A 24184-nucleotide genomic window follows, 5' to 3' on the forward strand; every position below is an offset into this window, starting at 1 on the left:
ACTGAACCCAGTCCCCAACTGAACCAAGTCACCTACTTAACCCAGTCCCCAACTGAACCCAATCCCCAACTGAACCCCATCCCCAACTGAACCCCATCCACAACTGAACCCAGTCTCCAACTGAACCCAATCCCCAACTGAACTAAGTCCCCAACTGAACCCAATCCCTAACTGAACTAAGTCCCTAACTGAACCCAATCCCGAACTGAACCAAGTCCCCTACTGAACCCAATCCCCAACTAAACCCAGTCCTCAACTGAACCCAATCCCCAACTGAACCCAATCACCAACTGAACCCAGTCCACAACTGAACCAAGTTCCCTACTTAACCCAGTCCCCAACTGAACCCAATGCCCAACTGAACCCCGTCCCCAACTGAACCCAGTCCCCAACTGAACCCAATCTCCAACTGTAACATTGTTATTACCAATTTAAGGGTATCTAAGGGTTAAGGCATGGCAGGAGAGCTCGGTCACGTGATATGCTCCTCCTGTACCATGTTGGAACTCAGGGACGACTACGTGTGTGAGAAGTGTATCCGCCTCAAGCTCCTGATGGTCCGCGTTGTGTAATTGGAGCTGAGGGTGGATTCACTCTGGAGCATCCACGATGCTGAGAATGACGTGAGTATCACGTGTAGTGAGTTGGTCTTACCGCAGGAGAAGGGTCCACAGCCAGATAGGGAATGGAAGACCAGCAGGAAGAGCAGTGCAAGGAAGGTAGTGCAGGGGTCCCCTGTGGTCATGCCCCTGCAAAACAGATACACCGCATTGAGTACTGTTGGGGGGGATGACTCATCAGGGGAGGGCAGCAGCAGCCAAGTTCATGGCACCGTGGCTGGCTCTGCTGCACAGGAGGGCAGGGAAAAGAGTGGGAGCGCGATAGTGATAGGGGATTCAATGGTGACCGGAATAGATAGGCGTTTCTGCGGCTGCAACCTAGACTCCAGGATGGTACGTTGCCTCCCTGGTGCAAGGGTCAAGGATGTCTCGGAGTGGGTGCAGGACATTCTGAAATGGGAGGGAGAACAACCAGTTGTCGTGGTGCACATTGGTACCAACGACATAGGTAAAAAAAGAGATGAGGTCCTACGACACAAATTTAAGGAGCTAGGAGCTAAATTAAAAAGTAGGACCTCAAAAGTAGTAATCTCGGGATTGCTACCAGTGCCATGTGCTAGTCAGAGTAGGAATCGCAGGATAGCGCAGATGAATACGTGGCTTGAGCAGTGGTGCAGCAGGGAGGGATTCAAATTCCTGGGGCATTGGAACCAGTTCTGGGGGAGGTGGGACCAGTACAAACCGGACAGTCTGCACCTGGGCAGGACCGGAACCAATGTCCTAGCGGGAGTGTTTGCTAGTGCTGTTGGGGAGCAGTTAAATTAATATGGCAGGGGGATGGGAACCATTGCAGGGAGACAGAGGGAGACAAAAAGGAGGCAAAAGCAAAAGACAGAAAGGAGATGAGGAAAAGTGGAGGGCAGAGAAACCCAAGGCAAAGAACAAAAAGGGCCACTGTACAGCAAAATTCTAAAAGGACAAAGGGTGTTAAAAAAACAAGCCTGAAGGCTTTGTGTCTTAATGCAAGGAGTATCCGCAATAAGGTGGATGAATTAACTGTGCAAATAAATGTTAACAAATATGATGTGATTGGGATTATGGAGACGTGGCTCCAGGATGATCAGGGCTGGGAACTCAACATCCAGGGGTATTCAACATTCAGGAAGGATAGAATAAAAGGAAAAGGAGGTGGGGTAGCATTGCTGGTTAAAGAGGAGATTAATGCAATAGTTAGGAAAGACATTAGCTTGGATGATGTGGAATCTATATGGGTAGAGCTGCAGAACACCAAAGGGCAAAAAACATTAGTGGGAGTTGTGTACAGATCTCCAAACAGTAGTAGTGATGTTGGGGAGGGCATCAAACAGGAAATTAGGGGTGCATGCAATAAAGGTGCAGCAGTTATAATGGGTGACTTTAATATGCACATAGATTGGGCTAGCCAAACTGGAAGCAAAACGGTGGAGGAGGATTTCCTGGAGTGCATAAGGGATGGTTTTCTAGACCAATATGTCGAGGAACCAACTAGGGGGGAGGCCATCTTAGACTGGGTGTTGTGTAATGAGAGAGGATTAATTAGCAATCTCTTTGTGCGAGGCCCCTTGGGAAAGAGTGACCATAATATGGTGGAATTCTGCATTAGGATGGAGAATGAAACAGTTAATTCAGAGACCATGGTCCAGAACTTAAAGAAGGGTAACTTTGAAGGTATGAGGCGTGAATTGGCTCGGATAGATTGGCGAATGATACTTAAGGGGTTGACTGTGGATGGGCAATGGCAGACATTTAGAGACCGCATGGATGAATTACAACAATTGTACATTCCTGTCTGGCGTAAAAATAAAAAAGGGAAGGTGGTTCAACCGTGGCTATCTCGGGAAATCAGGGATAGTATTAAAGCCAAGGAAGTGGCATACAAATTGGCCAGAAATAGCAGCGAACCTGGGGACTGGGAGAAATTTAGAACTCAGCAGAGGAGGACAAAGGGTTTGAATAGGGCAGGGAAAATGGAGTACGAGAAGAAGCTTGCAGGGAACATTAAGACGGATTGCAAAAGTTTCTATAGATATGTAAAGACAAAAAGGTTAGTAAAGACAAACGTAGGTCCCCTGCAGTCAGAATCAGGGGAAGTCATAACGGGGAACAAAGAAATGGCAGACCAATTGAACAAGTACTTTAGTTCAGTATTCACTAAGGAGGACACAAACAACCTTCCGGATATAAAAGGGGTCAGAGGGTCTAGTAAGGAGGAGGAACTGACGGAAATCTTTATTAGTCGGGAAATTGTGTTGGGGAAATTGATGGGATTGAAGGCCGATAAATCCCCAGGGCCTGATGGACTGCATCCCAGAGTACTTAAAGAGGTGGCCTTGGAAATAGCGGATGCATTGACAGTCATTTTCCAACATTCCATTGACTCTTGACTATCGAGTGGAGGGTAGCCAATGTAATCCCATATTTAAAAAAGGAGGGAGAGAGAAAACAGGGAATTATAGACCGGTCAGCCTGACCTCAGTAGTGGGAAAAATGATGGAATCAACTATTAACGATGTCATAGCAGCGCATTTGGAAAATAGTGACATGATAGGTCCAAGTCAGCATGGATTTATGAAAGGGAAATCATGCTTGACAAATTTTCTGGAATTTTTTGAGGATGTTTCCAGTAAAGTGGACAAAGGAGAACCAGTTGATGTGGTATATTTGGACTTTCAGAAGGCTTTCGACAAGGTCCCATACAAGAGATTAATGTGCAAAGTGAAAGCACATGGGATTGGGGGTAGTGTGCTGACGTGGAATGAGAACTGGTTGTCAGACAGGAAGCAAAGAGTAGGAGTAAATGGGTACTTTTCAGAATGGCAGGCAGTGACTAGTGGGGTACCGCAAGGTTCTGAGCTGGGGCCCCAGCTGTTTACATTGTACATTAATGATTTAGACGAGGGGATTAAATGTAGTATCTCCAAATTTGCGGATGACACTAAGTTGGGTGGCAGTGTGAGCTGCGACGAGGATGCTATGAGGCTGCAGAGTGACTTGGATAGATTAGGTGAGTGGGCAAATGCATGGCAGATGAAGTATAATGTGGATAAATGTGAGGTTATCCACTTTGGTGGTAAAAACAGAGAGACAGACTATTATCTGAATGGTGACAGATTAGGAAAAGGGGAGGTGCAACGAGACCTGGGTGTCATGATACATCAGTCATTGAAGGTTGGCATGCAGGTACAGCAGGCAGTTAAGAAAGCAAATGGCATGTTGGCCTTCATAGCGAGGGGATTTGAGTACAGGGGCAGGGAGGTGTTGCTACATTTGTACAGGGCCTTGGTGAGGCCACATCTGGAGTATTGTGTACAGTTTTGGTCTCCTAACTTGAGGAAGGACATTCTTGCTATTGAGGGAGTGCAGCGAAGATTCACCAGACTGATTCCCAGGATGGTGGGACTGACCTATCAAGAAAGACTGGATCAACTGGGCTTGTATTCACTGGAGTTCAGAAGAATGAGAGGGGACCTCATAGAAACGTTTAAAATTCTGACGGGTTTAAACAGGTTAGATGCAGGAAGAATGTTCCCAATGTTGGGGAAGTCCAGAACCAGGGGTCACAGTCTAAGGATAAGGGGTAAGCCATTTAGGACCGAGATGAGGAGAAACGTCTTCACCCAGAGAGTGGTGAACCTGTGGAATTCTCTACCACAGAAAGTAGTTGAGGCCAATTCACTAAATATATTCAAAAGGGAGTTAGATGAAGTCCTTACTACTCGGGGGATCAAGGGGTATGGCGAGAAAGCAGGAAGGGGGTACTGAAGTTTCATGTTCAGCTGCACTCCCTCAATAGCAAACATGTCCTTCCTCAAGTTAGGAGACCAAAATTGTACACAATACTCCAGGTGTGGCCTCACCAAGGCCCTGTATAACTGTAGCAACACCTCCCTGCCCCTGTACTCAAATCCCCTCGCTATGAAGGCCAACATGCCATTTGCTTTCTTAACCGCCTGCTGTACCTGCATGCCAACCTTCAATGACTGATGTACCATGACACCCAGGTCTCGTTGCACCTTCCCTTTTCCTAATCTGTCACCATTCAGATAATAGTCTGTCTCTCTGTTTTTACCACCAAAGTGGATAACCTCACATTTATCCACATTATACTTCATCTGCCATGCATTTGCCCACTCACCTAATCTATCCAAGTCATTCTGCAGCCTCATAGCATCCTCCTCGCAGCTCACACTGCCACCCAACTTAGTGTCATCCGCAAATTTGGAGATACTACATTTAATCCCCTCGTCCAAATCATTAATGTACAATGTAAACAGCTGGGGCCCCAGCACAGAACCTTGCGGTACCCCACTAGTCACTGCCTGCCATTCTGAAAAGTCTCCATTTACTCCTACTCTTTGCTTCCTGTCTGACAACCAGTTCTCAATCCACGTCAGCACACTACCCCCAATCCCATGTGCTTTCACTTTGCACATTAATCTCTTGTGTGGGACCTTGTCGAAAGCCTTCTGAAAGTCAAAATATACCACATCAACTGGTTCTCCCTTGTCCACTTTACTGGAAACATCCTCAAAAAATTCCAGAAGGTTTGTCAAGCATGATTTCCCTTTCACAAATCCATGCTGACTTGGACCTATCATGTCACCATTTTCCAAATGCACTGCTATGACATCCTTAATAATTGATTCCATCATTTTACCCACTACTGAGGTCAGGCTGACCGGTCTAAAATTCCCTGTTTTCTCTCTCCCTCCTTTTTTAAAAAGTGGGGTTACATTGGCTACCCTCCACTCGATACGAGCTGATCCAGAGTCAATGGAATGTTGGAAAATGACTGTCAATGCATCCGCTATTTCCAAGGCCACCTCCTTAAGTGCTCTGGGATGCAGTCCATCAGGCCCTGGGGATTTATCGGCCTTCAATCCCATCAATTTCCCCAACACAATTTCCCGACTAATAAAGATTTCCCTCAGTTCCTCCTCCTTACTAGACCCTCTGACCCCTTTTATATCCAGAAGGTTGGAGGTGTCCTACTTAGGGAATACCGAACCAAAGTACTTGTTCAATTGGTCTGCCATTTCTTTGTTCCCCGTTATGACTTCCCCTGATTCTGACTGCAGGGGACCTACGTTTGTCTTTACTAACTTTTTTCTCTTTACATACCTATAGAAACTTTTGCAATCCGCCTTAATGTTCCCTGCATGCTTCTTCTCGTACTCCATTTTCCCTGCCCTATCAAACCCTTTGGAAACCAGTCTCCAAATGAACCCAATCGCCAACTGATCCCGATCCCCAATTGAACCCAATCCACAACTGAACACAATCCACAACTGAACACAATCCCCATCTGAATCCAATCCCCAACTGAACCCAATCCTCAACTGAACCCAATCCCCAATTGAACTCAATCCCTAACTGCACCCAGTCCGTAAATGAACCCAGTCCCCTACTAAACCCAGTCCCCTACCAAACCCAGTCCCCAACTGAACCCAGACCCCAACTGAACCCAGTACCCAACTGAACCCAATCTCCAACTGAACCCAATCCCCAACTGAACCCAGTCCCCTTCTGAACCAAGTCACTTAGTGAACCCAGTCCGCAACTGAACACAATCCCCAACTGAATCTAGTCCCCAACTGAACCCAGTCACCAACTGAACCCAGTACCCAACTGAACCCAATCTCCAACTGAACCCAATCCCCAACTGAACCCAGTCCCCTTCTGAACCAAGTCACTTAGTGAACCCAGTCCGCAACTGAACACAATCCCCAACTAAACCCAGTCCCCTACTAAACCCAGTCCTCAACTGAACCCAATCACCAACTGAACCCAGTCCCCAACTGTACCCAGTCCCCAAGTGAACCCAATCCCGAACTGATCCCAGAACCCAAACGAACCCAGTCCCCAACTGAACCTTGCCCTCTACTAAACCCAGTCCCCAACTGAACCCAGTCCCCAACTGATCCCGATCCCCAACTGAACCCAGTCCCCAACTGAACCCAGTCCCCATCAGAACCCAATCCCCAACTGAACCAAATCCCTAACTGAACCCAGTCCCCAACTGAACCCAATCCCCAACTGAACCCAGTCCCCAACTGAACCCAGTCCCCAACTGAACCCAATCCCCAACTGAACCCAATCCCCAACTGAACCCAATCTTCTACTGAATCCAGTCCCCAACTGAACCCAGTCCCCAACTGAACTCAATCCTCAACTGAACCCAATCTTTTACTGAATCCAGTCCCCAACTGAACCCAGTCCCCAACTGAACCCAATCAAAACTGAACCCTATCCCAACTTTACCTAGTCCCCTACTGAAGCCAATTTCCAACTGAACCCAGTTCCCAACTGAACCCAGTCCCCAACTTAACCCAGTCCCCTATTGAACCCAGTCCCCTATTGAACCCAGTCCCCAAATGAACCCAGTCCCCAACTGAACCCAATCCCCAACTAAACCCAGTCCCCAACTGAACCCGATCCCCAACTGAACCCAGTCCACATCTGAACGCAATCCCCAACTGAACCCAATCCCCAACTGAACCCAGTCCCCTACTGATTCAAGTCCACAACTGAAACCAGTCCCCAACTGAACCCAATCCCCAACTGAACCCAATCTTCTACTGAATCCAGTCCCCAACTGAACCCAGTCCCCAACTGAACCCAGTCCCCAACTAAACCCAGTCCTCAACTGAACCCAGTCCTCAACTGAACCCAGTCCTCAACTGAACCCAATCTTCTACTGAATCCAGTCCCCAACTGAACCCAGTCCCCTACTGAACCCAGTGGACAGAAAAACAAACAACCCATTCAACCAAACAGCTCACCATTCTTGGAACATTTAGAGAACCATTGTAAATATAAGTTGCTGGGCACTAACTGTCTTTCTCTCTCCAGTATTTAGGTATGAGATTCAACAAAACAGCTCGCTGCATAGGGACCTCTTTCTACATCATTCAAACAGTGAGTCCCAAATCCAAGCTCATACTGCACTAACTGTTCAATTATATCCAAAACACTTTAGATTTTACTTCAACAAAAGCAAAATAAAAACAGAAACTAGCAGACAAACTCAACAAGTCAGGCAGCTTCTGTGGAGAAACGGAATTAACATTTCAGACGTGAATCATTCTCCCCCAACAGTTGCTTCCTGACCTGCTGAGTTACCCAGCATATTCTGTTTTTATTTTATATTTTACTTTGTCTGGCTTAGTGAGGGGAAAATCAGCCAAGGTTCCAAAGCTGCCTGTCTCAATCAAATAACCTGCTGACACTCACTGTCGAGGCTCACTCACAAAGACTGACCATCTGGGTAATATAACAGGAGATGAAAAAGCTGACTTAGTGGCTCCCAGAGAGAAAGTAAGGAGAAAATTGGAGGATTGCAACTAACTCCTCGTGTTTCAGTCAGCTCACACCCTCCCGTACTGAGACAGTGGCATAGTCTCGTGAGGCCTCATTAATTGCATCAAGTGGGTGAAGTCACTGATTTAATATGGCTCTGGGTGAAAATATTGAATAATGATATTGGATGTCTTTTTACAGGTGCTGTACACTGGGATTGTCATTTATGCCCCTGCATTAGCATTGAATCAGAGTAAGTACAGTTTAACTGGTAAAGAATGTCAGGATGCCATACATATCTATTAACCAATTATTGCACAGTGAAGCCTCAGCTCTACGCTACTTCACTTCCATGTCTTATAGTTGCTCCCATCTTTGGAATCAATGTCCCGACATGGGATGAGGAGTACATCAACTCCTGTGACATTATAACAGCAAACCCCAGGCTTGCAAGTGTAGAGCTGGGTTCTGCCTGTCCACAGAGACAGGACTTTATTCACCCCACCCTCACAGACAGGGCTTTATTCACCCCTTGCTCACAGTCAGGGCTGTATTCACCCCACCCTCGAGAAAAGGCTATATTCACCCCACCCATAGAGACAGGGCTATACTCACCCCACCCACAAAGGTAAGGCGATACTCACCCCACCCTCACAGACAGGGCTATAATAATCCTACCCACAGATGCAGGGCTATAGTCACCACCACCCCCCCCCCCCCTCCCCTCACAGGCAGGGCTATATTCACCCCACCCTCGCAGACAGGGCTATAATGACTCCATAGAGATAGGGTTATTTTGACCCCCCACTCTCAGGTGGCATGGACATGGGGTTAAAGCGTTATCACCTCAGCTCCAGAAGCTGCTCCTCTGTGTTGCTGTTGTGAGGGGAAATAACCTCCGCTCAACTACATCTGTCTGCTTGAGCTACATTCTAACTTAATCAGTTACTTTGGGAATATCGTGTGAGGAAAGTGGTAGTTGGAGGAGAGGCTGAGGAATTCATAGGAATATCAAATAAAGAAAGGAACACATTCTCACAAACCTACTGACAGGACAGTGACTCCCATATCTCCATCCCCAACTGCCAGGTCAAAGTGGAAGGCATTGATTGTCATTCCTCTTCATGAAGTGTTGAATGCCAGATGTTGACATCTCCTCCCTCAGTGCCTACCGCTCTCTGGCATTGTGTGCCATCTTCTCCTGTGGGTGGAATGTACAATGTTAATTGGCTGCTGCAGTCTCCAGATCCTGTAGTCATAATCTGCCAGGATTGATGGAATGGATGGTACTAATGGTGGGTTTAAGGGAGCAAAGACATTCTGTTGGCAGGCATTACAGGATGTGAGACAATTGGCATGGGTGATGTCAAGTGACTTTGTATCTTGGACAAGGGACATGGTATCATGTGATATCCCAATGGGTATTGTTTGACTATTGTGCAGTGGAACATCTATTTATTTCTCTGTGATTCAGTTAACTGCCCTGTAATTCATCTAAAAACACTCTTACCTTTACCAGCCTAGTGAAGTCATTAAACTTTTTCTGACACTGTAAGGGAGTCCTTGGGTTATGGAGGTCCCACTCACAGTCACAGCCATCTCCTTCCACAAGGCCTACCTTGCTTCATTGATAACATCTTCCCTTGATCTCCAACAATGCAAACCTTCCTTTTTCTAATGTCAACCTCAGAGACGTGAAATGCTTTTCTGTTCCCCTCTGCTGCACAAACCATTGCGCTCCCTCTTCCAAGAGGCTGTTCAGTCTTTGAAGTGCCTATTTTGAATGTGCATGGAGGGTCTGGAATGCTGTTAATGCACTCTGAATGCATTCTTGGACCTACCCTCATTCACATTGTTTCAGTGCTCTAATGAACCTGACGCACAACAGGTGTGCAGTGTTGCATAATCCATATCCTTTTTAATTTGAAAAGCCAGGGATAGTAATAAGTCTGACAATTAACTACATGTATTATTGTTTCAACACATTCACCTTAAAATTACATACAGAGTAGTAAACACATTCCTACATCTAGAACGTACATATAAAGAACTTCTCGGGACAAAAATAGAATCCATATGGATAGATATAAAAGATAATAAAGGATCAATCACACTAATAGGTATAGTCTTCAGACCACCTAAAAGTGGAAGGGAGGAAGAAATATGCAGTCAAGTTAGGGAAATGAGTAATGGGGCTAGAACCTCCACTTTTTTTGCATGCTTAACGCTCACTTAACGCCCATTTTACTGCTGAAATGACATATAACGCCCATATATCGGCCATTCTGGCACAAAATGGAAACTGACGGACTTTTTTAGGAGACTTATCGTCGAGCGTTATTTTCCCAATGGGCTTAACAGCAAGAACAAATATTACCGCCTGTCCACTTTTTTTGGGCGGAATCAGCAGAATGGGCGAATTCAACACCCATAATATCACCCAGCATTACTTTCCGCACGGAATTAACGCCGAGATTCAATATTAACACCCGCTCGCTGTTTTTTGTTGGAAAGAGCATATTTACCCAAACTAGCGGCCATGGAGATCGGCCATCTTAAATTTCACCACCTCGCACACATATCGCCCACAATGTTGCTCGCTCAAAAAAATGCCCACAAAAAGTGGAACTAACCGGAACGAACACCAGCGGTGTGATTGGCATTTGTTAAATCCCACTCTTACGTGAGGAGCTGATATCGGAAAGATTTGCCTGAAAGAGCGCTGATGTGAGTGACAATGCTGACACACTGCTGTGAGTGTGCAGCTCAGACATCAATGGTGCCCATCACCTTGATGCCAGTTAAAGTTTACATTGATTGATGCTAAGTTGTATTTAACCCTTTCATGGTAAGGAATCACCAGTATGTAACGGTCCAGCTATCTGAGACACTGCGCATCAAGGTTATGTTCAATAATAAAAGTTTAATACCAACATTGGTCTGAAATCATAAGTATCACAGCCAATAACACCCAACCCCTGCCCACACCCCACTTTTTCCAACATTGACATAAATCACATGTTCAACATGTCCAGCAACACAGAATACAAAGGCAAACCAGGAGCGTGGTCCCCAGCCCCCATACATTGCAACAAATTGCATACACCAAGATGGAGATATAACAGAGCCATCACCTGCGCACATGCACCTCACTTTCCTTCCCCCTTTCTTTCTTCTCCCCACCTCTACCCCTTCCCCTCCTCGCTCCACGGCACCTGGCCGAGGAGCTCCTCAGAGTGTGCCTCATTGGGGGAGATGAAGGCAGATGCATTGGTTGCACGGGTACGGGAGCGGGGCATGCCGAGGGGCCAACATTCGCAGATGCAGAAGCAGGATCTTGGTCTTTGCTCTCATCTGTCGTTCGCAATGGTGGTGCGGAACCTAGGGGTGGAGTGCCGCGCTCGGGGACCACTGGGAGGCCTGTGGCAGCAGTGTTCCTGGTACGGAATGTACTCGGTCATGGTGGCCAGGTGTCGGGATATGCCCCAATGCTTCGATGAGCTGGTCACCAATGTCTACAGTCCTCCTGGACAACTGTACCATCTTTCTGCTGTCATATTGCTCTCGTGGAACAGACCTGCCGTGTCTACGAGGCCTCTGCAGGGTCGGCGCCATCCTGGGGACAAATGGGGTGCCCTGTGGAGAGGTGCTTGGGGCTGGCAGCTCCAGAGTGGAGGCGGGAATGACCGGAGGGTCAATAGTTGGCCTTGGTGTGGAATGGGTTCTGGAGCGTGGCGATGCAGGTTCTTCGAAGTCCACGCTCTCATCTGTTGAGAATTGACCCAGCGGATTGATGGCCGACAATCGGAGCTCCTCAGCACCAGATGTAGTAGGATCGTATGCCAACTCCTGCCCGTGCCCCCTCCTTCTGGCCTCTGTGGCCTTGCCTGGGCCCGCGCTGCTGGCTGAGCTGCAAGACACAAATGAGGTTATTAGAGGAGAAGGGGGTGCTAGGGTGACAAGGTGAGTCCAGCGCTACACACAGCATATGCACACCACTCTCAAAATCATCACAGATATCACATTTCATGACCATTAACACATTCTTCATTGCAATGATTTTCATTAGGCCAGCATTATTTCGATGACACTTTTAGAAATTATCTATCATATATGATTGTTCGGATGTGAATGGCTGTGACATCTATTGACGTTACATCACGCAATGGTGTAAGCTTTACTCACGTAGCATCACTTCAGGGTCTGCAGATGCATCCATGGCTGTCCGGGAGTGCTTCCCCATGAGTGCCAGCACTCACTCCTCCATCTCTGTGATGTCACTGGGGAATGGTGGCCCCCCCACTCGTTCGCCTCTGCATGGACCTCATCATCGATAGCTTCTTCTGTAAAAGGTGACAGGACGACATGGCACGAGATCATTGCGTGATATCATTGCTCGGTACTGCCACAGAGACTGATACAACACATAACCGACAGATGTAATCATGATTATTATAATTATTATCATTCTTTACCTGAAGACCTACACCGTGACCGCAGGCTTTGAGTAAAACATTTCTGGTCAAAGTGCAAGACCTCACATCTGCTGATAGTCACTCATGACTGTTACAAATCAAATTATATAAATACATAAGTACATGTAAATCAATGTAATACTTACTCTTGCAGATCCCACAAGGTCGTTCCATCATTTGCGGCATTGGTTGCCCTCACGCACCTCGTTGGTCACCGACGAGACCACCTCTGCTATCTCGGTCCATATCCTCTGGTCGGCCTTTTGGGGTGGGCTTCCCACGCCCTCCGTGTGTCAAATCACCCCAGCGTGACTCGACCTCCTGCAGGAGGGGGGCATTTGCCTTGTCCGAGAACCTCCTGGCTCTTTTGTGGCCTCCAATGTGCTCCTCCCGCATCTCACTGCTCTCTCCAGCGTCAGTCTCCACATCGTGCTGTGATGCTTCCTCCTCTCTCTCCATTATAGGGTAAATTCGGTCAAATATGTGGCTTGTAACAGCTACTTTTTGTTTGCCTTCTTGCTGTGAAGCTCTAAAGTCTCCCTCCTTCCTCCCAAAGCAGCACACCACACCCAGCCATGCATTCAGTCCCTCTGAGCTCTCTCTCTCACTGTCTCCTCTTCTGCGCATTTCATGGTGACCCTTGACATCCAGAGTCGCAGGAATCGAGCGTTGCCATGCCGTTGCTAAGGACGGCAACACTTTACGGCAGAAGGTCAAAAAATTTTAACGCTACCGCCCATTTGATATCGTTCACGATAACGCCCAATTTCAAAAATATAAACCAGGTGTTTTGAGAATGGGCGAGAAGCCGGCGATCTGAAAACCCTTTTTTACCGCCCACGCCGGAAATATCGCCCATTTTGGGGCAATAAGCACAAAAGTGGAGATTCTAACCCATGGAATAATAATCATGGGGGATTTCAACTACCCCAATATTACTTAGACAAAAGATGTTGGTAAAGGGGATAAGGGAATGGAGTTCCTACAATGTGTACAGGACTCCATTCTAACCCAATATGTAAAAAGCCCAACAAGGGAGGATTCGCTATGGGATCTAGTGATGGGGAATGAACCAGGGCAGATAAGAGAAGTAAAAGTAAGAGATCATCTGGCCCATAATATAACATGCTTTAAGATGATAATTGAGAAGGACATAAGTATGAAAAAAACAGGGTAATAAATTGGAGAAAACCTGATTTTGAGGGGCTTTGGATAGAACTTGGGAAAATAAAATGGACAAGAATATTTGCAAAAAACGATGTCGAACAGCAACGGGAAACATTAAAAACGGTGTTCGACAGAGTGCAGGAACAATATATTCCACTAAAAGGAAAGAACAAACTAAACACTAATGAAACTCCATGGATGAATAAACCATAAGGGAACCATTGAGGATAAGGAAAGAAGTATACATTGGGTACATAGACATTAGGGGAGTGCATGATAAAGGAGAATACGAAAAGATTAGGAGAGAAGTCAAAAAACAATTCGGAAGGCAAAGAGGAACTATGAAATTAAATTATCAAGGAACATAAAATAAAATAGTAAAATATTTTACAGGCACATCAATAAAAAAAGAAATGTTGGTATAGGAATAGAGCCATTAAGGTAGAGACAGCATAATACCACAGGTAACGATAGAGAGATGGCAGAAATATTAAATCATTATTTTGCTTCAGTATTTAACAGGGAGATAGAAAAACAACACCAGCAACTTGTATTTATATAGTGCCTTTAACATAGTGAAATGTCCCAATGCACTTCACAGGAGATAAAAATTTGACACTGAGCCGCGTAAGTTAGCGCAGGTGACCAAAAGCTTTGACAAAGAGATATGTTTTAAGGAGCGTTTCGAAGGAGGAAAGAGGTAGCGAGGCGGACATGACATTGGATGATGAGATTAGTAATGAGATAAGTACATTTAAAATAAAAAGAAGGGATATATTAAATAAACTAATTAAACGCAAAGCGGATAAAAGCTTTGGTCCAGATGGATTGCATCCATGCATTTTAAAAGAATCTAAGGAAGAGATAGCAGACCCATTACAACACATATTAATAATTTGTTAGAAAAAGGTGTCATGCCAGAGGACTGGTGGATAGCTAACATAATACCTATATTTAAGAAGGGGGATAGAACATGTCCAGGGAATTATTAACCAGTCAGCTTAACATCGGTGGTAGAAAAAATAATGGAATCTCTACTAAAGGAGAAAATAGAAGAACATCGAGAAACCAAAAATATAATAATGAATAGTCAACAGGGATTTCAAAAGGGAAAGTCTGACTGAATTTTTTTAAAGCGGTAACAGAGAGAGTAGACAATGGTAAAGAGGGAGATGTAATTTATTTAGATTTTCAAAAGGCCTTCGATAAGGTGCTCCATAATTAACTGATGAACAAGGTCAGAGAATGTGGAGTCAGGGGACTCGTAGCAGCATGGCTTCAAGACAGTAAGCAGAGAGTAGTGGTAAAAGGTATTGCTTGTCTCTTAGTCTGCTTATCTGCTCTTATTTCTCTCACTCTCTCCATCTTGCCCTCTGCCTCTGGCATTAGGACCAATTCATTAATTATTTTTAAATATATTTAATTTTATATGTTAAAAAAATTGCTGTGTAAAAGTAGATTAAATCTTTGCACTAAGTTGGAAAACTAAGTTGTAGAGAGTAGTGGTAAATGATAGCTATTCACAGTGGCAGAAGTTGGACAGTGGTGTTCCACAAGGATCAGTGCTGGGAGCACTGCTGTTCACAATTTATATAAATGACTTTGGAATCAAAAACACAATTTCCAAATTCGTGGATGACACCAAATGGGGGCGAGAGTCAATACTGAGGAGGACTGCAACAAATTACAGGAGGACATGAATAAACTTGCAGAATGGGATATAATTGGCAAATGAAGAATAACATACATGTGAGGTGTTACATTTTGGAAGGAAGAATAGGGAGGTCACTTATTACATGGAGGGTGAGTCTAGGTGGGGTAGAGGAACAAAGGAAACTCTGAGTACAAGTACACAAATCGCTAAAAGTTGCGACACAGGTTAGCAAGACCATATAAAAAGCAAACCAAGCACTAGGGTTTATTTCTAGAGGTATAGAATTGAAAAGTAGGGAAGTTATGCTAAACCTATATCAAACCTTGGTTAGACCACACTTAGAGTACTGCATATAGTTCTGGTCGTCATATTATAAAAAGGTTATAGAAGCACTGGAGAGGGTGCAGAGAAGATTTGCAAGGGTGATACCAGAAATGCGAGGGTATACATATCAGGAAAGTATGAACAGGCCGGGTCTCTTTTTTCTCTATGAAAAAAGAAGGCTGAGGTGTGACCTAATTTAGAGAGGTCTTTAATTTATGACAGATTTTAATAGAGAGAATGTTTCCACTTGTGGTGAAGAGCACAACTAGAGTCCATCAATATAAGATAGTCACCAAGAAATCCCACAGGGAATTCAGAAGAAACATCTTTACCCAAAGAGAGGTGAGAATGTGGAACTCGCTACCACAGGGAGTGGTTGAAGTGAATAGTGTAGATGCATTTAAGGGGAGGCTAGACAAGCATATGAGGGATAAGGGAATAGAGGGTGATGCTGATAGATTTAGATTAGAAAAGATTGGAGGAGGCTCGAATGGAGCATAAACACCGGCACGGACTGGTTGGGCCAAATGGCCTGTTTCTGTGCCATATATCGTATGTAATGCTGTGAATCATGAGTGCTGCTTATCTAAAGCCTGTTCACGGTACCTCACCTTGAAAGTAGCTAACGTTTCAATCGAGCTTTGGTGAGTTGCATTCTTCTAGGGGCAGAAATCCCGGCCTCCCCAGGTCCGTACGAAGTTTCTACAGACAATCGGCTTTTCCGATCTGTCAAGCTGGGCAAGATTGCGGGATTTACGCATATCTTGCCCAGCAAATGTCCTCAAAATTCTTGCGCCTGATAAAAGCAGGTGTATAGCCTACTGTCACTGGTGCAAGTATTTAAAAATGCACAAAAACATTTTAAAATAAAGTTATAAAAACACATTTTATTGTTAACAACTCTCCCTATTACGGTAAGTTTATTGTATAGCATAATTTTAAAAACTTTTTTTAAAAATCGGATGAATTTTTTTAAATGACATTAATAACTTTAATTTAAATGAATCTTAACTATGTAGTGTATATTTTCTATTTTTTATTAGTGGTTTGGGTGTTTGGGAGGCTTCTCGTTCATAATAATGGGAACTCCAACTTACGGAGTTCCCATTATTATGAATGAGAAGATACTGTACCTTGATTGGCTGCCCAGAGCCATGTGACTCCAGCTCCAGCTTCCGGACGTCCCAACGAGCACGCGCTCCTATGCGCAGGGAGTGAAGGCCTCAGGATCGGGATCTCGAGCAGGCGCAGCAGGAACAAGTAAGTGCGCATTTTTTTTCCTTTTTCCAGTCATTTGCCCGCAGGAAGACCTCGACTGGGATTTCTAGGCCATTTTTTTTTTTTACATAGGACAAATGTGGGTATCACATATCATTCTGCATCCTGTCCACACAACAGCTGCTGTTTATTTTATTAGCTGTTACTCCTGATGTCCTTTATGGCGCTCCTTAAAACCTACCTCTTTGACCAAGATTCTAGTTACCTGTCCTAACATCTCCTTATGTGTCTCGTTGTCATATTTTCTTTGATAACATTCCTGTGAAGTGCCTTGAGTGTTATACAGCATTAAAGGCGCTATATAAATGCAAGTTTATGACAAAGGAATGTTTCCTCTTCTCTTCCTGGCAAGCAATGTTCCTTCTTCAAATTCCCCCTGCTGTGATAAAATTCTGTCTCTTTCAACTGTGTGTATGTTTTTCTCTCGAGTGTGTTTTAACTTAGCTCAATATTATATAATTCTATATAATGCCAATGAGCTTATTCTGTTTAGTAATCTACATGTGCCTATCCTTCCAGAGTGCAATGTCTTCAGCCCTGACATTCTGTTACATTGTCATCTCATCAACCTTTGCTTCCTCTGTTATCAGTGTCATTATGATCAAGCGATAGGATTTGCGTGCGCAGTTTAAGACAATTCAGCCTACATTTTTGTTCTGTTTTTCATCTGTATTAAAATAATAATAAAATCCATATCTATAATCTTACATACAAGCTCTGAGTGCCTCAGGTATTTGTCGGGTGTATTAATGTGCTCTATATGCACAGGGAACTGAGCTGCCCTCATGTTCCAGAACAACTAAAGCAATAAGCAGCGACCTGATGCCCAGGAACCAAAGATTGCATTATTGGCCCCTCATTCTCTAAAATATTTCTGTCTGCCTTTTTCTATCTCTCCATATGTTTTTCTGTCCTTTTTGTCTTTTTCGCTCTTTCGCTCACTAATTCTGACCTTTTTTGTTTTGATCAGTTTCTGCCTCTGTTTTCCCATCTGTTTCTATATCGCTCTCTGCCCCTAACTTTCTGTCTGCTTCTGTCTCCACATGTCTGTGTTTTACATTCTCTTACTTTCATTCTGTATCTCCCAATGTTTCTCTGTGTATCTCTCTGTCTTTCTTTCTCTCTGTCTTTCTGTCTGCATTCATCTCTGTGTATCTCTCTATTTTCCTGCCTTTGCCTCTATTTGTTTTACACACTATTGCTTGCCTCTTAGTCTGCTTATCTGCTTTTATTTCTCTCACTGTTTCCATCTTGCCCTCTACCTCTGGCATTAGGACCAATTCATTAATTATTTTCTAAATATATTAATTTTATACGGTAAAAATATTGCTGCATTAAAGTAGATTAATTTTTTGCACTAAGTTAGAAAACTAAGTTGCAGAGAGTAGAGGTAAATGATAGCTATTCATAGTGGCAGAAGGTGGGCATTGGTGTTCCACAAGGATCAGTGCTGGGAGCACTGCTGTTCACAATTTATATCAATGACTTTGGAATCAAAAACACTTCCAAATTTGCGGATGACACCAAATGGGGGCAAGAGTCATTACTGAGGAGGACATGAATAAACTTGCAGAATAGGATATAATTGGCAAATGAAGTTCAACACAGGTACATGTGAGGAATTACATTTTGGTAGGAAGAATAGGGAGGTCACTTATTACTTTGAGGGTGAGTCTAGGTGGGATAGAGGAACAAAGGGAACTCGGAGTACAAATAATCGCTAAAAGTTGCGACACAGGTTAGCAAGACCATAAAAAGCAAACTAAGCACTCGGGATTATTTCTAGAGGTATAGAATTGAAAAGTAGGGAAGTTATGCGAAACCTTGGTTAGACCATACTTAGAGTAATGCGTACAGTTCTGGTCGCCATATTATAAAAAGGATATAGAAGCACTGGAGAGGATGCAGAGAAGGTTTACAAGGGAGATACCTGAAATGCGAGGGTATACATATCAGGAAAGGATGAACAGGCTGGGTCTCATTTCTCTTGAAAAAAGAAGGCTGAGGTGTGACTTAATAGAGGTCTTTAATTTATGACAGATTTTAATAGAGTGGATGCAGAGAGAAAATGGCCCAGAAATCCCAGTCGGCTGCTTCCTGCGGGTGATCGAGGGAAAAAATGAAAAAAGATGCGCACTTACCTGAAGCTGCTACACCCATGCAAGTTCCCGGTCCTGAGGCCTCCACTGAGTGCGCATCGCAGCGCGTGCACGTCAGGACGTGCGCTGGGCTGGAGCTGCAGTCACATGGCGCTGGGCAGCTAATCAAGGTAAAGTATGTTCCCATTCATAATAATGGAAACTGCGTAAGTTGGAGTTCCCATTATTATGAATGAGAACCCCCTCCCCAAACATCCAAAACACTAAAATAAAATAGAAAAAATACACCACATATTTTTATTAATTTAAATTAAAGTTATTTATGTATTATAAAAAATATATATTGTTCCGATTTTTTAAAAACGTTTTTTAAATTATGGTTTAAAATAAACTTACCATAGTGGGGAGGGTTTTTAACAATAAAATGTGTTTTTATAATTTTATTTTAAAATGTCTTTGTGCATTTTAAAACTCTTACGCTTGTAAAAGTAGGCTATGCACCTGCTTTTATCAGGCGCAAGAGTTTTCAGGACATTTGCTGGGCAAGATATGGTTCAATACCGCAATCTTGCCCTTGCAAATGTCCTCACCCCTGATATATGGAGGATCTGTCAAGCTCCAGCTTAACAGATCGGTTTTCAGTGCATGTGCATTGTGCGCTGAAAACAGGCTTTTGCGACACCTTCCCTAGTTCGTACACACTCCGTATGGACCCGGGAGGCAGGAATTTCTGGGCCAATGTTACCACTTGTGGGGAAGAGCATAACTAGAGGCCATCAATATAAGATAGTCACCAAAAAATCCAATCGGAAATTCAGAAGAAACTTCTTTACACAAAACGTGATGAGAATGTGGAACTCTCTACCACAGGGAGTGGTTGAAGTGAATAGTATAGATGCATTTAAGGGGAAGCCAGAGAAGCGTATGAGGGAGAAGGGAATAAAGGGTTATGCTGATAGATTTAGATGAGGAAAGACAGGAGGAGACTCGAGTGCCGCATAAATGTCGGCCTGAAATGGCCTGTTTCTGTGCTGTATATCCTATGTAATCCTATGCAACTCTTATTTTTATCAGTAACTGGATTTGATCTCTGGGGAGTTCTTGTTGCAACAGGTCTTGTTTGCACCCTTTACTGTACTCTGGTAAGTTTACTCTGGTTATATTGATACATTTTTGTTAGTGCATGTGTGCTCGAATTGTGTTGGTGCAAGTGGGCCATACATTTGTGCTGGCAAAGATATATAGGTATGTTTTGGTGTGTTTCTATGGGTATTTTTGGACACGTATCTTGGTGCAAATACATAAGTATAAGTGTATGATACAAATGTCTTGATAGAGATGTGTTAGTACAGGTGGGTTAGTGCAGGTGTGCTGGCACAAATGTAGGTATTAGAAAAAGTGCATTGGGGAGGCAGGTGGTGGGGTTGCATTGGAGGTAGTTCTTGGAGCGAGGTTGGTGCAGAAGTGTTCATGCAGTTGTGTTAGTGTATCTATGTTGGTCCGGTTCACATCTACTGGTTAAGCTCTGTTCATGGGGGTGTGTTTCGGGTGTTTTGGGGGATGTATTAGGGGGGTGTTGGTGGGGGATGTGTGTTGGGCAGGTTGGGAGTTGTGTTGAGGGTGTGTGTTGAGGGGGGTGTTGGGGGAGTGTTGGGGATTGTGGGGATGTGTTGGCAGTTGGTTGGGGATGTGTTGCGGTGGGCGTTGGGTGTTGAGGTCTGAATTGGGAAGGTGTTCGGGTGGTTGGGGTGTGTTGAGGAGGTGTTGGGGAGGTGCTGGGGAGGTGTTGGGGCGTGTGATGGGGAGGTGTTGGGGGCGTGTTCAGGGGTTGAGATGTGATTTGGGGAGGCGTTAGGGCGGTTGGGGTGTGTTGGTGTGTGATTTACTGGGTGGTTCGGGGTGTGTGTTGAAGGGGTTTTGGGAGGTGTGTGGGGGGGCTATTGGAGGGGTTTTGAGGGGTGTTGGGGGTGTGTTTGGGCTGGTGTTGGATGTGGGGATGTTGGGGTTGTTGTTTGGGGTGGGTTGGAGTATGGTTGTGGTGTATGTGTGCATTGGGGGTTGTGTTGTGGTGGGGTGTTGGTGTGTTTTTTTTTCGGGAGGGGTGTTAGAATGTTTTGGGGAGTATTGGAGAAGTGCAGTTGGAGTGTGTGTCGGGGATGTTGCGGGGTTGGTGTGGGAATGGGTTGGGGGTTATTGGGTAGGGTTTTGGGGGTCTTGGGGTGTTTTGGGGGTTGTGGGTGTGTTGGGGTGTGGGTGTTGGTGCTTGTGTGTTGGTGCCGGGTGTTGTTGGGGTGTTTGGTGGGGGTATTGTGGGGGGGTGTTGCTAGGGGTGTGTGTCTGGGTGAGGAGTTGGTGGACTTGAGTTGAGGGTTGTTGGTGCTTGTGTGTTGGTGCTTGTGTGTTGGTGGTTATGTGTTGGTGGGGGGTGTTGGTGGGGGGGTTGTTAGTGGGGGGTGTTGGTGGGGGTTGTTAGTGGGGGGGTGTGTTGGTGGGGGGTTGTTAGTGAGGGGTGTTGGTGTGGGGTTGTTGGTGGGGGGTTGTTAGTGGGGGGTTGTTAGTGGGGGGGTTGTTGGTGGGGGGTTGTTAGTGGGGGGGTGTGTTGGTGGGGGGTGTCGGTGGGGGGGGGTGTTGGTGGGGGGTTGTTGGTGGGGGGGTGTTGGGGGGGTGTCGGTGAGGGGGTGTTGGTGGGGGGGTGTTTGGTGGAGATTTATTGGTGCATATATTTTGTGCAGGTATATGGAAATTTTGTGGTTTAGCTGAGGTATGGACCATTGCAGGATCTCTGAGATATGCAACCACTGATGTAATGGATAGCTCAAGTGTGATGTTATGCCACTTTCCAAGAATATCTTTCACTGAATGATCTGGTAGAGGCAGTCAAAGAGGAAATCAGGTCATTGCGAAGAGGCAGAAAAGAAGAGCACACAATTTCAGCGATACAGAAGTCAAAACTTCCTCATTGAGCTTTAGCAAAGGAGAGAGAAATGGTTGGGTTTCCATGGGAGGAGGTCACAAAAAAAAATCAGGCCTGGAGCCCCAAACATGTAAACATGTTTCTTGTTTTTCATGGCCTCTTTATAAATGGAACCAAAAGGCCATGAAACAATACTTTCCTGGGAGAGGGGTATCCGCTCTGACCCTAGCAACCTCTCCATCATTTTTTGAAGCCTTCTCCCACTTGACGGAACTTGAGGTGCATCCCTGATGGTCTCGGTGCCTACTCAGATTATACTTTTGTCAAGATCAGCGCCAAAGTTCTCCAGTGGCATATCCTGATATTTAAACTGAGCTGGATGGTCTGTGGTGTTTTGGGCCCAATAAGTGCGGGCCTGTCCAGAGATGGTTAGGCAGGTGTGAAGGTTCAATAAGTGTGGGCCTGGCCTGAGATGGTTAGGCAGGTGTGAAGGTTCAATAAGTGCGGGCCTGGCCTGAGATGGTTAGGCAGGTGTGAAGGTTCAGTAAGTGTCGGCCTGTCCAGGGATGGTTAAGCAGGTGTGAAGGTTCAGTAAGTGTGGGCCTGGCCTGAGATGGTTAGGCAGGTGTGAAGGTTCAATAAGTGCGGGCCTGGCCTGAGATGGTTAGGCAGGTGTGAAGGTTCAGTCAGTGTCGGCCTGTCCAGAGATGGTTAAGCAGGTGTGAAGGTTCAGTAAGTGTGGGCCTGGCCTGAGATGATTAGGCAGGTGTGAAGGTTCAGTAAGTGTCGGCCTGTCCAGAGATGGTTAGGCAGGTGTGAAGGTTCAGTAAGTGCGGGCCTGGCCTGAGATGGTTAGGCAGGTGTGAAGGTTCAGTAAGTGCGGGCCTGTCCAGAGATGGTTAGGCAGGTGTGAAGGTTCAGTAAGTGTCGGCCTGTCCAGAGATGGTTAAGCAGGTGTGAAGGTTCAGGAAGTGCGGGCCTGGCCGGAGAGGGTTAAGCAGGTGTGAAGGTTCAGGAAGTGCGGGCCTGGCCGGAGATGGTTAGGCAGGTGTGAAGGTTCAGTAAGTGCGGGCCTGGCCGGAGATGGTTAGGCAGGTGTGAAGGTTCAGTAAGTGCGGGCCTGGCCTGAGATGGTTAGGCAGGTGTGAAGGTTCATAAGAACATAAGAATTAGGAACAGGAGTAGGCCATCTAGCCCCTCGAGCCTGCTCTGCCATTCAACAAGATCATGGCTGATCTGGCCGTGGACTCATCTCCACTTACCCGCCCGCTCCCCGTAACCTTTAATTCCCTTATTGGTTCAAAATCTATCTATCTGTGACTTGAATACATTCAATGAGCTAGCCTCAACTGCTTCCTTGGGCAGAGAATTCCACAGATTCACAACCCTCTGGGAGAAGAAATTCCTTCTCAACTCGGTTTTAAATTGGCTCCCTGTATTTTGAGGTTGTGTCCCCTAGTTCTAGTCTCCCCGACCAGTGGAAACAACCTCTCTGCCTCTATCTTGTCTATCCCTTTCATTATTTTAAATGTTTCTAGAAGATCACCCCTCATCCTTCTGAACTCCAACGAGTAAAGACCCAGTCTACTCAATCTATCATCATAAGGTAACCCCCTCATCTCCGGAATCAGCCTCGTGAATCGTCTCTGTACACCCTCCAAAGCGAGTATATCCTTCCTTAAGTATGGTGACCAAAACTGCACGCAGTACTCCAGGTGCAGCCTCACCAATACCCTATACAGTTGCAGCAGGACCTCCCTGCTTTTGTACTCCATCCCTCTTGCAATGAAGGCCAACATTCCATTCGCCTTCCTGATTACCTGCTGCACCTGCAAACTAACTTTTTTTGGGATTCATGCACAAGAAGGGGCCGGCGCCTCACAACTTGAGCCGCCTCGGGGAAATCCCCTCCGTGCCTTTCAGTTCCGCGCGGAGGGGTTTCCTGTACGGGCTGCTCCTGCACACCCTCAACTTTGCCATCCTCGCCGGCCGTACGGACACGCCATGGCGTACCATCTTGCCGTCCGGAGGAGGCGGGGGTCCCCGATGGAGGGCACTCTACGCAGGGGTCCTCCCACTATTCATCGGGGACTTGGCCTGGAGGGTGGTGCACGGAGCAGTGCCGTGCAACAAATTTTTAAGCCGGTTCACGGACTCCCAGGCCGCCTGCAATTTCTGCGGTCTGGAAGAGTCCGTGTTCCATGTTTTTATGGAATGCACAAGGTTGCAGCCCCTGTTTTATTATTTGAAGGGGCTGCTCCTGAAATTCTGGCTGCACTTCAGTCCCACTCTCCTGATCTTTGGGCACCCTGTGCGGAGGGGAGCGGGTAGGTCCGAAGGCCTCCTCGTAGGACTGCTCCTGGGCACGGCCAAGG

The 24184-nt window shown here is 45.7% G+C and overlaps 1 protein-coding gene across 1 annotated transcript in view; it reads left to right on the top strand.

Moving 5' to 3' along the window:
• LOC139228197 (sodium-coupled monocarboxylate transporter 1-like) overlaps nt 1-24184 on the top strand; it is a 98066-nt gene that overhangs the window by 13766 nt on the left and 60116 nt on the right. Inside the window, exons 2-4 of the mRNA XM_070859379.1 lie at nt 7452-7517; nt 8100-8151; nt 19970-20037. Coding sequence (XP_070715480.1) covers nt 7452-7517; nt 8100-8151; nt 19970-20037 — 186 coding nt within the window. The remainder of the gene's footprint in view (nt 1-7451; nt 7518-8099; nt 8152-19969; nt 20038-24184) is intronic.

The sequence above is a fragment of the Pristiophorus japonicus genome, chromosome 17 (genome assembly GCF_044704955.1).
Source record: "Pristiophorus japonicus isolate sPriJap1 chromosome 17, sPriJap1.hap1, whole genome shotgun sequence".
Taxonomy (NCBI): domain Eukaryota; kingdom Metazoa; phylum Chordata; class Chondrichthyes; family Pristiophoridae; genus Pristiophorus; species Pristiophorus japonicus.